Source organism: Elaeis guineensis, chromosome 1 (assembly GCF_000442705.2).
Source record: "Elaeis guineensis isolate ETL-2024a chromosome 1, EG11, whole genome shotgun sequence".
Lineage (NCBI taxonomy): Eukaryota > Viridiplantae > Streptophyta > Magnoliopsida > Arecales > Arecaceae > Elaeis > Elaeis guineensis.
The window spans coordinates 10,838,011-10,860,144 of record NC_025993.2 but is presented as its reverse complement, the minus strand read 5'-3'; the positions used below and the strand labels follow the sequence as shown (position 1 = coordinate 10,860,144).

Here is a 22,134-nt window from a genome sequence, read left to right as displayed (position 1 = left end):
CTAATTATGTTGGGTTTAATTTGGTCTAATTGTGCTCAACCTATTTTAAACTAGGTTGGCTCAATTTGAATCAAACCACCTTGTTTTAAATTCCCTGCGTCACCCAACTTCCTTGCACCCATTTGAATTCACGAGAAGAAACTTCTCGTAAAATTTTTCTCACGTAAAACCCTTCCTCACGTCCTCATTTGTGCGCCATATGGATGGATAAATTAATTAGTTAGCCATTCAAATTCAAAGCATGTTTGAATTTGAATGGATAACTTATCACTTGCCCTTTCATCCTTATCCATTTTGTGCGCCACATTACTTACACGAGAAAAGGTTTCTCGTGAAACTTTTTCCATGCACAAAGAGCCACGCCCCTTCTCTTCTCACACCCAAAAGGATAGGGATAAGTTGATTTTCGTTTGAATTCAAATTTGATTTGAATTCAAATGTGTAACCTCTTGTCTTTATCCTCTCACGCGGATAAGACACGTTCGACGTTGTTTTAAAAAGAGGAGAAAGGTGGGACGTGCGTAGAAAAATTAGGAGAAAAACTTTGGGGCGTGAGAAAGGCTTCTGCGCAAGGTGAAGGTCCAAAACCTTCCGAGAGAAAAAGAAAGAAAAGAGAGAAAATTGGGCGCAAGGTTTTTGGTGTGTACCCTAGGGTTTCTACCTAGGGTTCGGGAAGTGAGATTGGTGTGCCACGAGTGTCGTGAGTCCACCAAATTTTAGAGAGAGATCCATCAGCCTCTCAAGTAACTGTGCAGATGATCTGGAGCATCCGAGAAGTCGGCACACATCGATCGAAGGAGTTCGATCAACATCTGCCATCAAAAGGGTGAAATCACGAACTAGCATTCGTGAGGAGCTGATCAGACGGGAGCTTCGTGTGGATGATCCGCAGAGGCCAGACAGTTGGGTGGCTGCGATGTGACGATCAGAGCCCTCCGACGGTGATCAGATTGCGGTGATCGACTATCCGCAAAAGGTGATGTGTTCTGAACACAGTACTGTAAAACGTTTACTGATTCAAATTTGAATTTCAAATTTAAATGCATGCTGTTGTATCATATTTAGATCCTAGTGTAGGGTTAATTAGTATTAATTAATGAGATTAATTAATAATTTCACTGTAAAATAATAATTTTGAAAAAGTTTTAAAATTACCATTTTGCCCCTGCACTAAATTTTCGCTTCACAATCTGCATCCTTGTACCGCCTTGCTCTGATACCACTTGTTGGGTGGATGTCTGGCCAGGACACTACCTCCCAAGATCTTTTCAGTACCACGCGATGCAGCAGGAAGAAAGAAGAAACAAAATAAAAGAAAAAACAATCAAAATACGTGGATCAGCCACAAAAGGGCTCGCCTCCACGGGGATGTAAACTTCACTATGAAAAAGAAATTTTACAAGAGGAGACCTCACCCTCAACCCTTGTACACCCAATTCTCTCTCACCTGAAGTTCCCCTCACAAAAGTTCTCTCTCTCTTGGAGACCCCCCTGAACCCCTGAAGAGCCTGGCGACCGCTATCCAGGAGCCTCCTACTCCTCTCACAGCGCTCTCGCCTCTCTCTCTCTTCTCGGGTTCGTACGAACTTCGTACGGTGAGAACCCGAACCACACACCCTCTGTTCGTCACAGAGTCCTTTTAAAGGGTTAAACAGGGTTTAAACTTGATTAGAGAGGGATTATGAGTCCTAAACAAAGCCAAAAAACTCCCTGAACCATCGGATTAAGACCGGGAGCCACCTGGGCCGTCGGATCGCGCTCCGGTCCACAGAATAGTGCCGTGGACCGCGAGAAACTCGTGGGAAACCAACGTGGTCCACAGGCCCCGCCGTGGACCGCCCGATCCACGGTGGACCGGGGCAAGGGGCCAGCAGGGCCTGGGCCGGCCCGCGCGCGCGGGCCTGCGCCCGCCTGGGCCGCGCGCCCGCCTAGGTCGCGCGTCCTGCGTGCCGCCGCCTGCGGCCGCTCCACCGCCGGTCCTCCACCGCCTCAATTCTCGTGCCAACTTCAAAAGCTCGTATCTCTTCCATCCGAGCTCCGTTTCAGGTGATCTTGATCTCGTTGGACTCTGTTTTTCGCCGCGAACCTCGCTGTGGGCTCAATATAGGCTGAATCTCGAGGTGTCAAATCCTAACAGAATGAAATGAGGAGAACTTCATTGAGCAGCTAATTTTTTTCACTAGCACTGTAGCATGTGAAATTAAAATGAAGAAGAAAAAGATTCAGATTTTCACCAAAAAGATCATCCATAAATAAGGCATAAAAAGAGAGAGGGAAGGAAAGAGGATTAGAACAACTGTTTTGCACAGCAAACACAGACTTCCTAGCTAATGTTTGATTAACACATAATGGATGGTTTTGGCTGCATTTTTTCCTATATTTTTAGCATCGATATTGGAGGAACCCAACTGTCTGATGTATGCATCAATTAATGATAAACTTGTTGACTTATTTTCCAGATGACGCTTAATTATTTTTCACTCATGGATCTTCCTTTATGATTTACAAAGGAAAGGTAATGATGCTCCATTTTTCATTCATCAATATCATGGTAAAAATTTCTCTGTTTTTTTTTTTTCCTGATAAAAGTGTTGGTATCCAATAGCAATGTCTTAAGAATCAACCTTCAGTCTTTGGATGTGATTTCTCTTCTTTATGCGGATTATAAGATGAAAGAAGCGTCTTGCCCTCTGTTTTTCATCCACCTCGTTCCGACCACTTATCCTGAAAAGTTTCCTGTTGCTTAAAAGGCAACCTAGGTTCCCATCATCAATTCTTATTAATTCATGCTGTCTCTAATTTAATTGATTCGATCAGCTAATTCTGGTAAGCCAAGTGGTTCCAGGACCAAGGCCTAAAAACCCGGCAACAAGTATGGACTTGCTTACAGATTCATATCATATAAACATTTTGTTTATCAAGCTCTGTGACCATAAATCTTTGAAATGCTATGCCCGGCGCAGGACTGAATCTTCAGCAGAAAGAGTGCAGGTTCTTTGATTTATTGTGTAGGAATAAATCTAAATGATTAAGGCTTCGTGTAGAAAAAGATGGGCATCAGAGAACGCACTTGCATGCTGATTGTTTCCCCAACACTTTTACCATTGCATTTGATTATGATGCAACCGTGAGTTTTAAGGTCTGTTTTGGTTTCTTTCTCCCTGGTACCACTTCTAAGGACTCATTTGGTTGACGAAAAGTGGAGGAGGGAAGAGGCACTTCCTAAGAAGTGGATAAAGGCCTCTTGTTTGGTTGGAATTTTAAGAGGAAAGAGAATAGAAAAAGTTCTTCCCATAAAAAGTTACTTCCACATTTCATGGGAAGTGAAAATCTATGGAGAAGGTGAGTTTTAGCACTTTTCATGGAATGGAAAGTGGTACTACTTTATTCTTTCCCAAAGTACCCCTTTAGATCAACGGCTAAAATTTTGCAAAATATCAATAGATGGTTTGGATAAAATACTGAATAGTGATATAATATTATATTAATATTATTCTAATATTTATATGAATATAATATTATTATTATTATATTTATTATATTTTAATATTATTTTAATATTTATACTAATATAATATTTTTATTAATATTAATATAATATATATTAATATTATATTATATTTATATCTATATTAATAAATTTATTATATTAAAATATTAATATTATATTAATATATTTAGTATTATATTAACACAATAATTATTATAGTCTAATATTATATTATAATATATTAATATCATATTTATATTAATATAAATATTATATTAATATTTATATAAAGTTTAGGAGAAAAAAATATTGTCTTATATCTACTAAGGGTATAATAGGTATTTTATATAGTTTTCTTAGGAAAATGGGTGCTCAACCAAACATAAGTTACTTTGCAGTGAGTCACTTTCTCATGGTCAATCAAATATGTCAAAATTTTATTCTCAAAAAATAATTTTTTAAGAAGCTACTTTTTAAAATATTACTTCCTAAAAAAAAATTCTTCCTGCGAACCAAATGAGTTCTAAGTGACATGTCAAGAAGATTCCATCTCAATATTTCTTATAACTAACTTGATTTCTCCGATACTCTTCTCTTGCTATGTACCCACCCTCACAAGATTCTCGCATACACCCTTCCTCATGTCTAATCCTAGCTCTATTAAAAGACAAATCTAAGATTTTATTTTGTATTATTATAACTAATCTTATTTACATGCCAAATTCTTGACCTGTATTGACTTAATTTTGATACCCCACATGTTGTGTCTTATCTATTGTTCAAAAACAATAAATAACTCTATACCTTTTTCCTAAATACAATAATATTCACACCAATACTATCATTCATCTACATTGTTATAATTCATGGTCAATGTTACCATACTTTCAAGTTTATAATAACCAATAGTTTTTCTATTTTTCTTTATCTTGGTTTAGATGCAAATCCAGATCCCATTTGGCCCTGTCTTAAATGTGCAGGGATGGTTATGGGTCATGCTTGACCTAAATTGATCCAAATAGGTTTCAAAAAATTGTATGGATATAGCCCAACAAGATCTAATTGGTTGATGGATTGGCACATGGTCTAAAATTGTGACCTAAAAAAATAAATCTGAATGGACCCAGCAATGCATGTTTCCAAATCCAAACACCCCCAATGCATTGCCTAATATCAAATTACTGCTACTAATCTCCGGTCATGTGTTAGTATACTTGCCCCCATCTGGCGTTCTAGGATTATGCAGAGTGTAAGATATATTGTGCCACTTAATTCCATGTATTGCTCTGCCAATTATTGTCATAAATACAAGAGTAGTGATTTGAACAGAGGACCTCTATTATTTTCCTCTTTTTATTATCTTTGTTCCACATACTAAATAGGCTTTCCTTGTTTGGTGCCTTCTTTTCCTGTTTCTTTTATTTTTTTCAAACAAAAATACAGAATCCAATGTAAAAAATATATTTGATTATCCTGTTTCTATTTATGTTTGTTTTGTTCGAACAACTTCCATCATTCCTAGAAAAAGTGAAAGCAAAAAAATTTTAGTTCTATTTTTTTAAAAGTGAGATTTCATCATTCTCCTCTTAACCCCTCTTCTTTCACCCAATCTTGCCCTCAGCCCTATTAACCCCACCCAACCATACTGGCTCCCCCTAAGATCTTACCGACCATCTCTCTATGCGATGCCGTGCTATCCCTAATCCCCAACCCCCCTCTCAACTTCCTTTTCCTCCGTGGCTCCCTTGACTGCCTCTCCATCCAATGTTGAGTTCTCCCTTATCCTCAATCATGTCGCCAACCCCATCCCTTTTCCCTCTCCCATTGCTAGCTATGTCATTGACTCTCATTGTGTAAAAAAAAAGAAAGAAAGAAAGAAAGAAAGAAAGAAGAGCAAACCAAACATATTTTCTTATCAAAAATCTAAAAAGAAATAGATATAGAATTCATATTTTCAAATTTTCTTTTTTTTAAAAAGTGACCATAATACCAAACATAGAAAACTTTTCATGTTGTTCATCAAGAATTAACTTTTCATGTTATAGAATAAATCTGTGAGGTATGTTCACATTGTTCTCATAACGTCTATTAGAGTTTTATAAATTGCAAATTTTGTCACACTCTCTCCCCTTGTGGTCAGGTTGATTAAATTGCAACTAGTTGCAAATGTGAGCCATAGGTGATGTAGTGGAATTAGCTAGACATAAGTTCAACATGATAATGATGGGATCCATCATCCCAAAAATAATTGGAGCCAATTTAGATCACAACTTGTTCAAGATATTATCAATGAGTGAACAAATTCAGGGAACTTATGCCGTCCTGAATTGTGTGGGTGGCATGGGATCTAGATTTGCAAGCGTCATTCCATTATTCACAACTTGTTTAGCCCTATCTTATTTTATGATACTTATTCGAATATTGATGCTATGGTTAGACAGCACTCTTCACTTGTATAACATTTCTTACCTAATTGGATGATGATTGATGAGGTGACTATGGTCACCATTTCCTTGGATAAAGATGTTAGATAGACCATTGCAAGATGATGCATGGTGAACTTGCAATGCAACTTATATATGGATACCCCATTTTGGCTAAATGGTTATGGAGAATGAGTCAAATAGCCAAATTTAATTTGGAGATGCAACTTCACTTCCTTTTTAATTCTTTGCATTTTGACAGATGTATGGTGAATAAGTAATGATGTTAATAAAGAGGAAAAAAGGGATATAATGAAAGATATGCAGGGAATATATAGCTAGCCTTTTAATGAAGTTTAAATAGTATGTTCTTTGTATTCTTTTGTATTTAGGTCCTACATAATGAGCATTTTACTTCTAGTCCTACAGATAGATCATCTATTTAACACTTTAAATGTTTATTTATATATATTTTCCACACAATAATGTGTAAATATGTATGTATAGGTTCAAGTTGCATCTTTTGCATGGAAGAATAATTATCTTCTTTCACAATATTGGATGTTGGATCGCTCACTGCAGAGATCTCAAGGCACTCGAAACTCTTTTATCATCCACATGGCTATCAAAGTGGCTATTTAACGATCCAACAACAGATTCATGCTAAGGTAAATCCTCCTTGCATGTGAAAGATACACCCCCTACCCTATATGGGGGACTTCAAATAAGGCATAAAAAGAGGAGAAATTATTGGTTAGAATAGTTTTACTATGTGTACCTTGGACCATCCAATAATAAACCAATGCATCATCTACTATTGAAAAAATGCACTATTATCCAAGCTTGAATAAATATTTTAAATAAAAAAAGTTTTACTATTAATTATGATTGGCTAACTGACAACTTTTACTATTTTAAATAAAAAAATTAATTTTATTGAATGATATGCTGATTTGTTATTGGATGGCCTAAGGTACATGTGGTATAACCATTCTAACCAATAATTTGTCATGCTCCAAATCCAAGATATAACAATGGCCATGCTACCAAAGGATATTGCCCTCAATAATACAAAGTCTAACAATTATAATCTGTTAAAAGTCATCATAAATAAAATATAATAAGAGATTCAATTCAATCATTCATCAAATAAATAAACCAAGATTAGTTCAAAACATCTAAATCCAAAATTAAATACCAATCTCATATCTCAAAATTCAAAAATAATTAATTACAAGTCCATGATCATCCAATAAACTAAGTTTCAGCTATGAAATTTTCAAGCTTGCTATGCAGACCCCCAAGCCTAGATGCTCCATTATTATTTCTAATCTTATTCCTCTATAAAAGAAAAAAAAATAAAGCAGCATAAGCTACACTAGGTCAGTAAGTAAAATCTATACTTCCTTACTGGAATAAGTATAATTTTTTTATGATAATATAATATTTAGAGAATAATAGATATTATACAAAAAAATATTTTTTAAAATAATATAATAAAATAAGTCATAAAAATAATCATGCGTATATAAATCATAAATATTTTGTAAATATGATTCATAAATTATTCTTGTCAGATATTATATTATGTACTTTAGAATATTATTCATAGATATTCATGCTATAGTTTATTTATACCTATGATAGGGCCCATATTCTTAATCGATAGAATTCTTGTTTCATATATCAACTTTATACCTATTGGTAGGACCTGTGTTCGTATGAATGCTAGCTCTAGATGTCAATCTTTTTAATTTTAAGGATTCATATATAGCTATCTGAGAATCTTTAAAATCTTTATATCTTTTTCTCAAAACATAATTATATGTAAATAAGAAAATAATAAAATTCATACTTTATAAACATGCCAATTTCATAAAATATATTTATAGAATCACTTTTCATAATAAAGCATCCTTTGTCATATCTTATATATTGATTCTTATTTTATAAAAAATATGATTTTATCAGGAACAAATTATTTTTATAGAAAATATAGTAATTTAAAAATAAATAAGAAATATAAGTTTTACTTAATTATCTCATTCATCCTAGATCTTCAAATTTTGTTAGACAAATCTATTAATTTTATTTAAGATATTAAAAATAATCAACTTCTATTCAATGAATTCAATAGAATTAAATCATAAGAAAAAATAACCATTGACCAAGTGTTCGATCCAATAGGCTATCTAAGCACCGAGGCAGTTCAAGATTTTTTGATCGAGGGTGGATCCCTAGAGCAGGAAGATGGGACTCTATCCTGAGATGCATAAGTCTTCTTAGAGAGAGAAAATGAATAAAGAAAGAGAAAGTGAAGAGAGAATGGGTCTTATTCTTCTTATTTATTTTCTTTTCTTTTTTTTTAAGAGAGAAAATAGTGAACTAGGATCCAGTCATCATCTAGAGAGAGTAAAGAGCGACACTAGAGAGAGAAGGAGGAGAGAGAAATTCTAACGAGAAGGAGAGACAGACAACTCTTCTCTCTTTCTCTTTTCTTTTTTTCTTTATTTTTTCTTTCTTTCTTCTTCTTTCCTTTCTTTTCTCTTCTTCTTCCCTTCTTTGGCCGAACAGGGGAGGAAGAGGGTGCGATTGGTAGTCACTGGAGGACCGACAATAGATAGTGATAGCAGGCGGCCAATTGTGATGGAACAGGGGACAGCCGATGGCGAGGATTGATCGGTCAAAAAAATTATGAAAAAAGCATGAAAAATAGAGGATCTGACCTGCTTTCTTAGATTTTCAGTCATTGGCCATTTATTGGCAGCCAAGGTTTCATCATGGAGGGTTGTGGGGAGGCTGGGGTACTCGACCTATAGCTTGGCTTCAAGTGGCAATAGCATCAGTGGTCGAAAAAAGTAAAAAAAAAAGACTAAAAGAAAAGAAGATTTTCTCATGGTGGATTTTCGACAAAAATGGTGGCTGACGACGGCACCTAAGGCCAAGAGAAAAAGGAGAAGACAGAAAGGGAGCTTTACCTTAGCTCTAGTGGCACTTTGGCTTGAATTTTTGGTGGGCATGGATCTAGGAAAATTAGCAAAATAGTGAAGAAAGAAAGAGAAAAAAGAGAGGAGGGCCGGTACTTATCATGGATTGCTTTGGAGGGGAGAGAAGGAGATTTATAAAGGATTTCCTAGGGCTCTGGCAGCCCTAAGAGTCCGATTCCATGCCAGACTTGGTGGAGAAGAAGATTCCCATCGAGATTCTTCGTCTCAGTTTTTTTTTTTTTTCATGTGGGTTAGGATATGGGCCAATGTATGATGGGCTAGTCCAATTAGACTAGGTTATCACATAATTTCTCTAAAAAGAGAGAGGGAGAGAAGGGGATACAAGCACCAATTGCGATCTTCCATTGAGCCAGCCTTGAGATCGCTAATTTCTACATTCCAATTGCTCCTATTTCCCTTTTAGCTGCCCATCTGTCTCGCTTGGCAGTGGATAAGTAAGGAGAATAGTTGAGCCTTCTATCTAAAATAGCAATAAGCAAGTAGCTGTGCCTTTTTTTGGAGTTGTTTTCCTTTTATGGAGAAATACACATCAATTAGCAGGTAGGTCTCCTAGCTAGTGTTTGATTGACATGTCTCGGAATGTTATAGTTGAAAGATTTGTGGACTTATTTTCTAGATGATGATGTTACTAAAATGCACGCTTGATGATTTTACTAAAATCCATGCTTGATGATTTTTCACTCTTGGATCCTCTCTCCTTTCTAATTTTAATTTTATGATACTATTATGATCCCCTACTATTTTTTAGAGATCCGTATAAGTTCATCAATATCATAGTAATTTTTTTCTTTGTTTTCTTTTCTATGATGAAAAAGTTGGTGCCTAATAGCAGCCTTTGATTGTGGTCATGAAGGAATAACCATCAAACAGCATTCGAATAAGCAATACATGGGGTTTATCCTTGTTTATCCTGATTATAGCACCAAACTTATCAAGCTATTAGTCAAGAGATCTGGTCAACACAGCCTAAACCCATTAAACTAGCATTTATTTGGACTCGAAGGATCTTGGTCTAAATTTAAACTAAGGTATAACTGGTTTCCAACCGTCCTCTTGTCCTCGCATTAATTGGAAGAAGTGATGGATACTATCATATTATCCTCCTCATCCTCTTCCTATGAGAACCATCCAGCAATAACTTTAAGTTGGGAGTCCACGGCAAGGCTTCAACATAGGTCAGAAGGTAAAACCCTAAGGCTCCACCTCCCTTTGTACTCCACCTTCTCCCTCCCCTTTTTTTTACTTGGCAACTACTAGGGTTAGTATCTGATTGGTCTTCTCCTTATAGGATGGAGTTCTATGAGAGGAAAGTTAAGGAGATCAAGGTTAGTGTCACTGTATCCATGTTTCTATTTCTCCTTAATTTTATATTTTTTGATATATTCGATGTGGCATGTGTTGGATTTCCTTTTACATGGGGTTTGGGGTTCTTAATTACAATGAACCTTGGCTAGATACTGATGCTTGCTACCTTATTGGTGGTTGACATTTTGTTGGAATGGTGGTTGTCTCGATCCATTGCCAGTTAGTATAACAATGGGTCCATTTCGTTATTTGTAATGGAGCTATGTTAGATGTGCTTTATTCATTTTTATTCAAATCGCTAATTGTTGGCTTTGTTCTTTGTTTTTTTTTTTTTTTTTTTTTTTTTGAGTAAGGAGAAGACTAGTGTGTGTTAGCCACATTCGTCACGAGAATTTATTAAACAAGAGTATAAGATATGCGTAGATAGGACTATTCATAAATTTACAAGGAGTTACAACTTTAAGAGAAAGATAAGAAGTAACAAATATCAGACAAAGGGTTGTGGATAGTAGACTTAATTGTTGGGATACAAAATGCCCAAAAAGGCAACTGAAGCCCCATTGGTAGAATATCAAATACATCGTCGTCTCCTTTCCAAAATTGCCCAAAGCAAGTTATGGAGCGAGAACAAGATGAGACTCAAAAGATATGCAAAGGGAGTCCAGCTCACAGAAGAAGTCTCCAATGAGCCAATCTTCATTCCTATCTCTTAATGGATTGGAGTAGGAGAGGATCATGGAGGAATCTCAAATTAAAAATCATGCAACCGGTCAGAAGCATCTTGGAAGGAAAAGAGTGAACAAAACCTTCATACAGTGGTTTCATCATTATTATCTCCAACTAACCGCAACAATGCCCCAATATAGGGCAGCAGCATGGAAAGAGACTCACAAAAGTGCTGAATTTGGATAAAAGATTATAGAATAGCGCTCCAAGTAAAATTGTCTTCATCATTGTCTCTAAGGTTTGGAAAAAAACCAGACAAGAAGGTAGCATGAAGTGATGAGACCTTATGCAGAGTAGTACCCAATCGTTGTCTTTAGATAGGCCTAATGAACAAGGTTTTAGCTTGGCAACCATCAATGAAAAACCTGGTAAATCCCTCTCTTTCAAGAAAATGGACCATTCCAAGGCTAAATTCCATTCTTTTCTAGCAACCTAGGGGGCAGCAGGTTTGTGAAAGAAGATATGAGCATTGCGCTCGTTCCAAATACTCCGGCATAAAGCAGCAATCAAACCAAGAATCCCAACCTTCATCTGAGGGGAAAACTTTATCTTACACTAAGAAGAGAAGATCTTCTTTAAATTGCTAGGTGGTGTAACGAGGTTATAGTCATAGGAAAAGTTCTAGAAATAGCCAGCAAAAGGACAGGAGATAAAAAGGTGCTTGACGAAATCAGATGCTAAATCACACAAAACACAACCATCAAAGTCTTTCACTAGTTTTGTTTGTAGAATCTCCCGAGTATTGGCTTGTTGAACAGAGGTAAACAACCTCAAACTGGGCATCCCCCCAACTTGGGGGCCACCGCCCCTCCAACTTTGGTGATCCGACTAGAGGATGATGATCCATCTCTGAGCCCTCTTCAGCATAGGCAAATTCCCTAATCGCAGGCCTAGAACCATCTTTCCCACATGGCCATGGATAGACCGCCCAAGTAAATTCAAACCCAGCTACATGCCCCTGATAGCTTTCTAAATCTGGGCTACAGATACACTTGGGCTCCTAGCCCTCTTCAGATTGGGGTAGCCCATATCCCCCATCCCCAAATCACATGCAATTTTGCCCTCCTCCCTACCTCGGTTGATTCCTTCTCCACTCGAGCCCATGTCTATTAGAATCTTAAATGCTGACTCAAGCCTGATCCAAAGTCGCTCGTTTGTGTCATCCAAGCTTGATTTCATCCTACTACTTACGTCGAGATCAACAACTGACCACCTTGCTTGATTTTTTCTACTCATCTAAGTCAAAGGGTGAGTCTAGGGAGCCCGGATGCTGTCTCAATGAATTTGGCCTGGATAAGGATAAGTTCGGCCCCAACAAGCCTGGGTTAGACTTGATCTTCTTCCTCTCCTTCACTCCAGCTTGTGGTGCCGAAGTTGCCAAAGCCTAAAAGCCATGGGCTCAACCATGAGTGAGCTACTTGAGTCAAAGCCCATCTCCATTGTTATCAAAACCACGATCTCCCCCTCCTTCCACTACCATCGGCAATAGGACACCCAAATTCGAATCTCTCCCTCTTATTTCTGTAAAGTTCTCTGATTGCAAAAGATAGTTGCTCCTCTCTGAGTTAAGATCTGCTTGGGAGAATTGGCACCCCTTATCGGTGTGCCCGAGTCGGCCCCATTGATGGCACATGGCCAATATATTCTCACAAATGAAGGGCTATCAAAAGATACCTCTCCTCCCCCTTATCAACACTCTGGGTTCAATGGCTCTCTCGAATCGATCTCTACTCGTATGCAAGCCAACCTCTGTGTTTGGAGCTGATCCATGACATCATCCATTGCCAATGATTTTCCTGCCTCTACCATGATTCTGATGATGGTCGTCATTTTTCAATACTCAATTGATAGCCTAAGCAACCTCAGCCACACTATCGTCTATCGGACTATATTTGCCCCCGGTATGAAGTCGGGCACCCATGGCTCAATGGCTAGCAACTGGCTGGCAGCAAACCTAAGTCCAACCTTTACGATGGCATTGTAGTCGGCCTCTGACAGGAAACAAAACAGTTGGTCGTCCTTTGCCGACACGATGCCCCCACCTCATATTGTAACTTCCCTCTGTTCTGAAAATCCTTGGTGATTCCATCTAATAAGACCTCCAGCTGAAGCTTCGAGTGATCACGGCAACCCCCTCCCACTATTTCCTCGATTCCTACATCTTCTCTGAGAACTCAGAAACTTTGATAAAATACCTCTGGAAAATTCTCCACTTCCTCCTCCATGATTTTGTCCGATGTCCACACCAATTGTTAAGGGGTACCCAAGGCAACCCTCACCCATGGCCGATTCCTTTTGAGCATCCCCCGCCCCCCTCTCAAGAAAACAATATGCCAATTTATGTTAACCTCGATGCCCAAGTTCAAACATATCACAACCAACCTCAAAATGGGCCTATGGCATGTCCTAAATCCTCCATGACTAATTCTTTGTGCACCGCATGTGGTGTAGAAAAACTTCACCACCGCCTCTGATTGAGGCACGTATCCACCGTTTTCCTATATACATTTAATATCCACAGTTTCACTTTTTCATTAAAATTTTAAATGATGAAAATAATCCTCTTCTTTTAAAAAATAATTATGACATCTTGTGTCAATATTATAGCATCCTATGTTAAAATTATTACATCCTGCATAAAATATCATAATTTTTCTTTCAAAAACTATAAAAAAAGAAAGATATTTTTGTCATTCAAAAATTTTATAATTTTAACATAGGATGTCATAATATTGACACGGGATGTCATAATTTTTTCAAAAGATGAAAATATTTTTATCATTCAAAATTTCAACAAAGTGAACCTGCGAACATTAAATGTATATTGAAAAATAATGGATACGTTGTCCAAATAGACAAGACCGTATAGTTTTTTTGCACTGCATCCTCCGCTTGCTACCAAAGAAACCGAAGCTTAACTAGGTTTCACGCCGAGGCCTAGGATTGGATCGGCCTTGGGCATACATCGTTAGAAATCTTCCGGCCTAAGCGTGGGCCAAATGGAAAAAAAGTTTGGGCCCGGCCCGATCCCAATTCTAAATCGAAGAGAGAGGCCTCTAGAAAGCGCCACACCATCCCAACCACACCCCGCTGGAGTCTTCTTTTAATAGATCCGTCCCAAAGGCAGCAATCATAGAGATCAAAAGATCGATCGTCGGCCGATAGAGAGAGATGTTCTTCTTCTTCGTTGGAGGGTTGGAGTCGCAGGCGGGGCGGGTGCTCAGGGAGAACGCAGGCCGCTGCATCCGGTGCGGCTCCTACGCCGACCTGGTGGAGTACGAGAAGGTGGTCAAGCTCTTCTTCGTCCCCGTCTGGCGCTGGCCTGGCAAGGAGCCCGCCTTCTATTGCCGCGACTGCTCGTTCCTGTTCCCCAAATCCCTCCCTCCCGGTCCCCCCTCGGCCGCCGATGATGGTCGAGGGGACTTCCTCGATGAGGGCGCGCGCGGGCCGTCCGTCGCCGACGCGCTCCGGTGCTACTCCTGCGACCGCGTCGTCGAGCCACACTTCCGGTTCTGCCCTTTCTGCGGGGCCACTCTCTGAGAGAGGCTTCACCGGCTATGCTTTTGGATCTGGGAATGGAGGAAAGGTGGAACTTTTTGCTTGCTTTGTAAGAGTTATCGCTTGCTTGGGTTAGGGTTTTTACTCCCGATACTACTCTTTTCTTTTTCTTTGATGTGGTTGCTCCACATGTGAACTGAAGTTGCAGTATATAATACAGAAGCCAACCGAGTGTTAATAAAAATCCTTTTTTTTTTTTTCTTGTAACACAATTTAATATATAGATTGTTGAAAAGAAAATAAAATTCCTCTAGTGTTCATTTCCTTAACTCGATGAATCTGGTGGTTTTTCCTTCCCATATTTCAAAGGGAAGAAAAAAAAAAAAAAACTCAAATTTGGGCAACTTTTTTTTTATAAGCAACTAAGCCATGATGAAGAATGTTATATACATAAATAAATAAATAAATAAAGTTGTGCTGCTGGAAGTGCTACTGATCTACTGTGGGCCGACTAAATATTGACATGGGATGAAAGCGATTAAAGCATGGAAAGTTTGTAAAATACTAAGTTGATAATGCTGTTGGAGAGATAAACGTTTTGTGAAAAACAGTCAAAACAGAGGTTGATAATTCTGCTTCACCGCATTCTGGTCTCTCTGTTGAAATTAAGAAAATTCGAAGGCCAAACAAGTGGATAATTAGGGAGAAGGGAAAGGGAAAGTAGGAGAAAAGAAAAAGCTGAAGCATAGAACCCCCAAAAGCTACCATTTTGTGTATTGGTTTTCTGAGATCAATGGAAAAAAGAAGACTTCCATTTCCAGAGGATGGTAAACCAAAAAAAAAGAAACAAAGAGTCAGGAATTAACATAACAAAAATCAGTTAAGGAATGTGCAAAAAACAAAGAAAAATGAGAAGCAACTGAAGTCCAAAATTAGGATCAGCACTGTACACCAAAAACAATCAAGGCATACTGGCATGCCCCGGCATTCCGATCAGAGTACAGTTTATTTTTACAGAGAATGGACCGGTTATCTTCTGTCTGCTCCCAGAGCTACTGCCTGTAGCCCTCAATGGATCATCTGTGAATCAATGGTAGCAGCTCAGGCCATTGTACCTCCACCATCTATGATAGACTCTTTATTACATTTGTGTTGCCAAGAATGATGATGGAAGAACCTGAAGTAGCATGTTAAGGAGCTTGTTGTACTCATGGGCTATTTATCTTCTTTGGTGAATGGCAATCTCTTGGCTCCGTTCTCGACTGCATCTCTCCACAGTCTGTACCGTACTCCAAGTTTGTCATATGATACTGGCATGTTCCATACATTGGCCCCATTGATCATCCGGTCCTGCTGGCCAACCACAAGCCGCAGGTCCTCATTCAGAACCTGGGTACAAGAGTTAACAAGGCACAAGAAGAATGTAAGATTGAAAGCATTAATGGCAACATACATGGTAACAAAGAAGGCTTACAAAGTTACCATACAGTCTCTAGCAGTAGAGGATATGCTCACTATGATTTTTTTCCCCCCCCTTTTCCAGATAGAAGATATGTTCGCTATGAATTATCTTATGTTACTTCCTTAGCCTAATGAAAGATAGCTTTTTGATTAATCATTATAGCCTTTTCGTTAATCATTGTAATATACTGCAGCTAGGTTATCGAAACTCTAATCCTATATAAATGTTTTTTGTACATGTGATTCATCGGTTATTTATTTGAATAAAGGTTCAATTGCTCCCAAAGGTTGGTTTGCATGAGTCACTTTGTACAGTTTTGACAATTACAAAATTATGCACTACTTTCATATAGATATACTTTCTCAGATCTTAACAAAATGGGTGTTTTCATCTCCTTTTAATATATATGTTTTTGTTGCTAAATACCCATATCATTATAACGCTTTTATCAACATGGAGGCAATAAAGTATCAGAATCTGCACTGATTTGGTTTTCGGGCTTGAAGTCGTTTCTAGATATGGCGTGAAAACAAAAGTGAGCGCACCATATGGTAAAATCTTTCATGGTGATCTGATCCAGTGATAAAAGTGGAGACATCGAGGTTATGTTGTCTGAGAGCAGCCTTTTGGCAAATATGATCATATTATCAAATAAGAGGCCTGCTTCAATCAAAAATTTATTTTGTGCTCCGACGCTTCTTCACACTACCCAATTATGTGTAGTTTAATGGATATATAACACACTGAACTTTAATTAAAGACAGAAAACTTTCACTGCACTATCATACTCACTTTCTCTGCAAAGTGCCTCCACAATATATGCATGAAGGGGATGTGCTGAAGAAATGGTGCAAAATCCAGAGACATTCTGTACAGTAATCTTGTTTTCTGTCTGGAGGAGGGCAAGCACACGTGAACTTGATGTAAATGTGTGGAGCATTCCCTAGTACTCTGCCCCTCCAGTTTTCCAGGCTTTGATATCCCAATTGTAGAAAGGACCATGCATGGGGGTCGGAACTCCATGTCAATAGGGTAAGGATCCCAGTATCCTTGGAGGCCTGATGCAGGTGTTAGGAATTTCACCAAGCTGTAATTTTTCAGATACAATGTGTTAGCCCAAGATTAGCACAAAAGGAGAAACTATTTCCTTATGTTTCTAAGAAGCATCAAAGAGATAAGAACAATTGTTTTTCTCAAGCAGAAAAAAAAAAAAAAACAGTAAAACAATTTCCCTTGACATATGAGGTGTATGAAAACTGAAGGCTTCTATTGACAAAAAACAAATTTTCATCAAAATATAACACTGAAGCAGTTTTATTCACATTAAGCCTTATTTATTTGCGTGGACATTATGTTCCACTTCGGTTTACAAGTGAGTATGTTTAGCTAGATGTATAACCGCAAAAGACCTAGTAGTCAAAAATCATAATAACAATACAATTTTTAGTCTGGAAAGGAAATTATAATTAACAGTGGTGAACAACTCACAAATCCTCTTTTGTCTTTTGTCGTTGCCACTTTCATGGAGGATTTCAGTTTACATATTTTGATATTTTGTAAGGCATTTACTAAGAAAGTCAATAATGTCTTTTTCATAGTATGGATCTTTTTTTATCTTTGGGTGAGAAGGAAGTACCTTGGAACACTCCATCCCTTGGCAAAAGTGGAGGTGTGAGTAAATGGAGCATGAGCAAGGTCTAGAAGATTATCCAAAAGAAGCCCATGCTCAATTGGCAGCTCCATCACAATCTGTTGACATCAAAACAAGATGAGAACTGCATGTGATACAACTCATTAGGTGAATACTGCATGATATATACAAGAAAATAACTTGAAAAAGGTTCAGTTATTAGGATATTACCATGCTTTTCAGTGAAAATTGTGGTAGAAATTTCCAGTTTATTTTAAATTTGGTATTTTATTATCATGTGATATCAGTCTGCACAATTTTACCTCTGCATGAACTTTAAATCCAGGAGGAGGTTGCAAAGAAGGAATAGTAGCCATAGGAGGTGCATCACCTGGCCAAATCCAGACCATTCCTTCTTGTTCAAAACATGGCAATGATCGTATTTGCACCTTCAGCATCCTAGTAGATGGCATTTTTTGACATTTTCCATCAGTTGAGTACTCCCAACCTGAAATATATGACCACCAAGAGAATTACTTGCATGAATCTTTTTCTGTTCTCTTTGAGCAGATACGAGGACTGCATGTATGTATGGCATCAATAACAGTGCTTTGCCATTTTGCACTGTTGCATTGTATTCAAATGAATGACAACATCAAATCTCCAATCTAGATCTTCTACAGTAATTGCAATCACTTTGTTTTAACAATATATTCTTTGTTAACAAAGTAAATATACACATAATAACGTATACTTCAGTACGAGAAACCATATCCAAGAAAGTCCAGTACAGGGTCAATTTACAACACATGACATCCTAGATGCACATTTTTCATAAGCTGTTATCATGTCTTAACTATTTCAAAGTTCTCAATTATGGAAAAACTATTTTTAAACAACAACAACAACAACAACAAAGTTTATTGTTTTCTGCAAATAAGTTAAATTTTATTTTGCAGATAAATTACCATGGTAAGGGCATTGAATGCGGCCCTCATTCACAGATCCAAGGTGAAGTGGGCAGGCTCTATGAGCACATGTATTCTGGACGCAGCCTGGTTTTTCATCTTTCCCACGAAATAGGACCCATGGTTCCTCAAAACAATCTATTGGTATCTGGAAAAAATGATAACAGATCACAGAACGAACAACAAAAATAATCCTTAATAAACTTCCCCTCTTTAAGGAAGAACAAAGCTTATTTACCATGCTATCATGCTTCAGATCACTAGAGAATGCTACTGGATACCAAAAGTTCTTTAGCTTGGGGTGGTACGATTGAACAGGACCCGAAACATTTAAACCTCTTCGAGGTGGCTTAGCTTTTAAAGCATTTAAGGCTTCTGTAGATGCTGATGAAGTGCTTGGATCAAGTGCTGTGCAGTCGGAACTGGATTCACTTGAGTTTCTTTCCTGTAGTAGTCTATCATTCACCAATGTTTCCATGTATGCTAGCTTATCTAATGCCGAAGCTACCCTGGCTTCTGATATATGAACCTGATAAAATTTTAATAACAGGTTAATGCAAAGGTGCATCAAAAACGAAGACTAGTCCATGATTAAAATATATGAGATGGCTTATGTCAGTTGCAATATTTCTAAACCTGTCTGTGAGCCTGTGAAAGTTCCTCCTGTAGCTCTGCAAGCTCTTTCTTCATGGTTCCTATTGACTTGTACTCACGAGCTAAAGGGTTGAGGACCTCCACCACCTGCATAAATAACTTTGATAAGCTAGTGAACTGGAAGCAGTCAATGCTAAGTATTTTCAGACTTCAAGTTCACAAACCTAGCTTCTGAACTTAATTCTTAATGCTTACTCCAATTTAATGGAAAATCTCCAACACAGTTAATAAAGTTATGTACGTTTGCATAGAACATATGTTTATTTCCTCTTACTGTTATGCTGAGAAAATTTCCAACAATTTCTCAACACTTTTTCTAAACACAAGTTCTTTCAGTTAAAACCAACCTTGCTCATAGCAATTCATGACCTATATTAGCAAGACATTGACTAGTTCTGTGATTATATATTGGGTTTCATTAGAAATAGGTGGAGCTATCTCATTAATGCTTTAATGACATCTTCATAGTATTTACTATTCTTCAGTAGTCAAAAATCCAGTGAACTCTAGGCTATATAACTTAGTTGCTGATTGATCAATTTTCATTTTTAGCAGAGAAGGTAGCTGGCTTGGACTAGTCATCATGAGATCTTCCTTGGAAAGTAATCCATTTGAAATCTTTTCAGAAGTGTGTAAAATCACATAATAAGAAATTATTCACACATATCCTCCATAAGATCTCATGGACCATATAAAGATTTTTTTCATCAAAACCACGAAATCTCCAATAGAGTTAACCTGTTAATCTACAATAACAAATAGCAAACACACAGATGTCCTTTTATGCATATATCATGGCAAGATGAAGGTTATTAGTACCTTGTCATGAAGGAGCATAATGCTCAGCAGGTCTTGACGAGCCCTCCAGTCACAATACTGTATATCAAACCTGGCCACCTCTAGAGCTTGGTTCACATCCAAGAACTTTCCCTTAGATAGTGGCACTCTAGGCCTTGGATCTTCTACATTAAATATTGCTCCCCAACTGCTCTTCTTCTGCAGGCCACCTTCCTCTTCTTCACCAAACACAGCCAACACCCTGAATCCACCTCTGCAACCAAAGCCCTGCAAATTTCCAGAATATATTTATAAACCACAAAACAGTTTGTAAAATAAAATGGTTCTTTTGATTTAGAACATAAAACTAATATATGATATATATCGAAGAAAATGTGAAGTTTCTCAACCTGGTAATGACAATTACCTGATTTAATTTTATTTCTAGGAGAAGTATATACTACTAAACTTCCCAAGTAGGTTGTCTCATATTAGATCACTTGACTACCACGTAAATCCCATATTCTTGGATAAAACAAGCTGGTAAAGTTTTCCAAGTGATGTGGGCAAACGGGTCTCTAGATTCTGTTGTAAAGTTGTGTTACCTTACCAAAATTTGACAACCATAGAACAGGAGTATTGTTCATATTTTTGGAAAAAACAATATTGTCAGCTGTTTTTATTTTGATGATCGAGGCAATAGGACCTCTATCTGGTTTAAAATAAATATGCTTTTCGTTGCAGAACAAACCAACTTTATATAGATAAATTAATTAGGATCTTAAACTACTTCAGCAAAACTAGCTTTTTAGCCACTTCTGCAGCGATTTAGGCAAACAGGTTAACAGATTCTGGTCTAAATTTTATATTTATTGTATTTAACTAACTAAACTTATTCAAAGACCATCAGATTACGATCTAAACTCTTCCTCTTCATATTAAAGTAGCCTGTCGGCAAATAATGATTAAGGAAAATAGGTTCTCAGAACTTGCTATGTAAGTGTTTTTACTTTTTTTTTGTGGGTGTGTTCAGAACTAGATCATCATTTTTTTTATATCATTAGATCATATAAGTCTGCTGTTTCTTTAGCTTTTATTCTCAAAATTAACATTTTCTGTTCATATCAAACTAATTTTACATCTTATCTGTTCTGATTTTCAATCTCTCTCCACCCAACTGGTTGACAGTAGCTCACCAACAAATTTTTTGATAATTTAGACAATGGGTATCCAAATTATATTTTCGAATCACTTAAGTTATAGAAAACTACCACCTCCTTGAACAAAACTAGCATTTTGTCTAAGCTCCCCAAGTGATTCATCAACATGGGTCCTTAAGTTATGATTAAAATTTCACATTTGTCTCAGTGAAAGTGTGAAACCAACTGATCTTTTTCAAGCAATTCAAGCAAAGGCGACTTCGGTTTCTTTTATATATGAGATCAGATTAAACCAAGCAACGTATCTAACTTCCTAAGTGATTTGACACATGGATCTCTAGATTTTCATCAAAAAAAGATCAGCTTTCGCATCCAAATCAGCAATATTTTGAAATCAATCCAAGCAAAAGTCAGTTTGCCAGCTTCTTTTTCCAACTTTAAATTATATACTGATTAAAACCACTTCCTTCCATAAAAAGCTAGCATCTAGCATCTCATCTAACATTCCCAAGTAATCCTAGCAAATGGGGCACTAGACTTTGGTCAAAACATTAACTTTTTTCATCAAAAACGACCATATCTTCTCAAATTTACCTCAAAGAAAAACAAAAAATCTTCTCAAAATAGCGGAGACATTAGCGAGATACCTTCTTGGATTTGGAGGGCCGGCAAATCGAAATGGGGAGCAACGACAGAGCAGCGGCTGCAGTCATGGCGGTTCTAGGTCCAGTCTTCTCTCGGAAGAGAGAGAGAGAGAGGGAAATCAAATGGAATTTTTATTTGGGGAGCTACCTCTTAATTTTCTTGGTCTCGAATCGCTTGTTGATAAGAGGCGGGCGTTGCACGCGATCACCTCAAGCCTCCCACAAAAAGGCACGTGGGCGTACGTAGGCTGCTGCTTGGCTGACGTGGCGGGATCCCCGTCCAGTTGTTCACGTGGGCCCTATACCGATGCCTGACAATATCTCGGCCCACGGGGCCTGGTATCTTGCCAGCTCTGTAGGAGCCGATATGGTTTTTTATCTGCAACGAG

General features: G+C 37.6%; 2 protein-coding genes across 2 annotated transcripts; one reads left to right on the top strand and one right to left on the bottom strand.

Annotated features, from left to right (window-relative positions):
* The first annotated feature begins 14,065 nt into the window (after positions 1 to 14,065).
* On the top strand, positions 14,066 to 14,779 carry LOC105037929 (uncharacterized). The gene has a single exon (XM_010913561.4). The coding sequence runs from the start codon at positions 14,124 to 14,126 to the stop codon at positions 14,490 to 14,492; it is 369 nt and encodes a 122-aa protein (XP_010911863.1). The 5' UTR covers positions 14,066 to 14,123; the 3' UTR covers positions 14,493 to 14,779.
* A 532-nt stretch (positions 14,780 to 15,311) lies between these two features.
* On the bottom strand, positions 15,312 to 21,906 carry LOC105037930 (chlorophyllide a oxygenase, chloroplastic). The gene is made up of 9 exons (XM_010913562.4): positions 21,749 to 21,906; positions 19,984 to 20,229; positions 19,147 to 19,251; positions 18,749 to 19,039; positions 18,511 to 18,658; positions 17,866 to 18,050; positions 17,549 to 17,661; positions 16,705 to 16,999; positions 15,312 to 15,839 (listed from the first exon to the last, which is right to left on the bottom strand). The coding sequence occupies exons 1-9, from the start codon at positions 21,812 to 21,814 to the stop codon at positions 15,666 to 15,668; spliced, it is 1,623 nt and encodes a 540-aa protein (XP_010911864.1). The 5' UTR covers positions 21,815 to 21,906; the 3' UTR covers positions 15,312 to 15,665.
* Between the last annotated feature and the right edge of the window lie 228 nt (positions 21,907 to 22,134).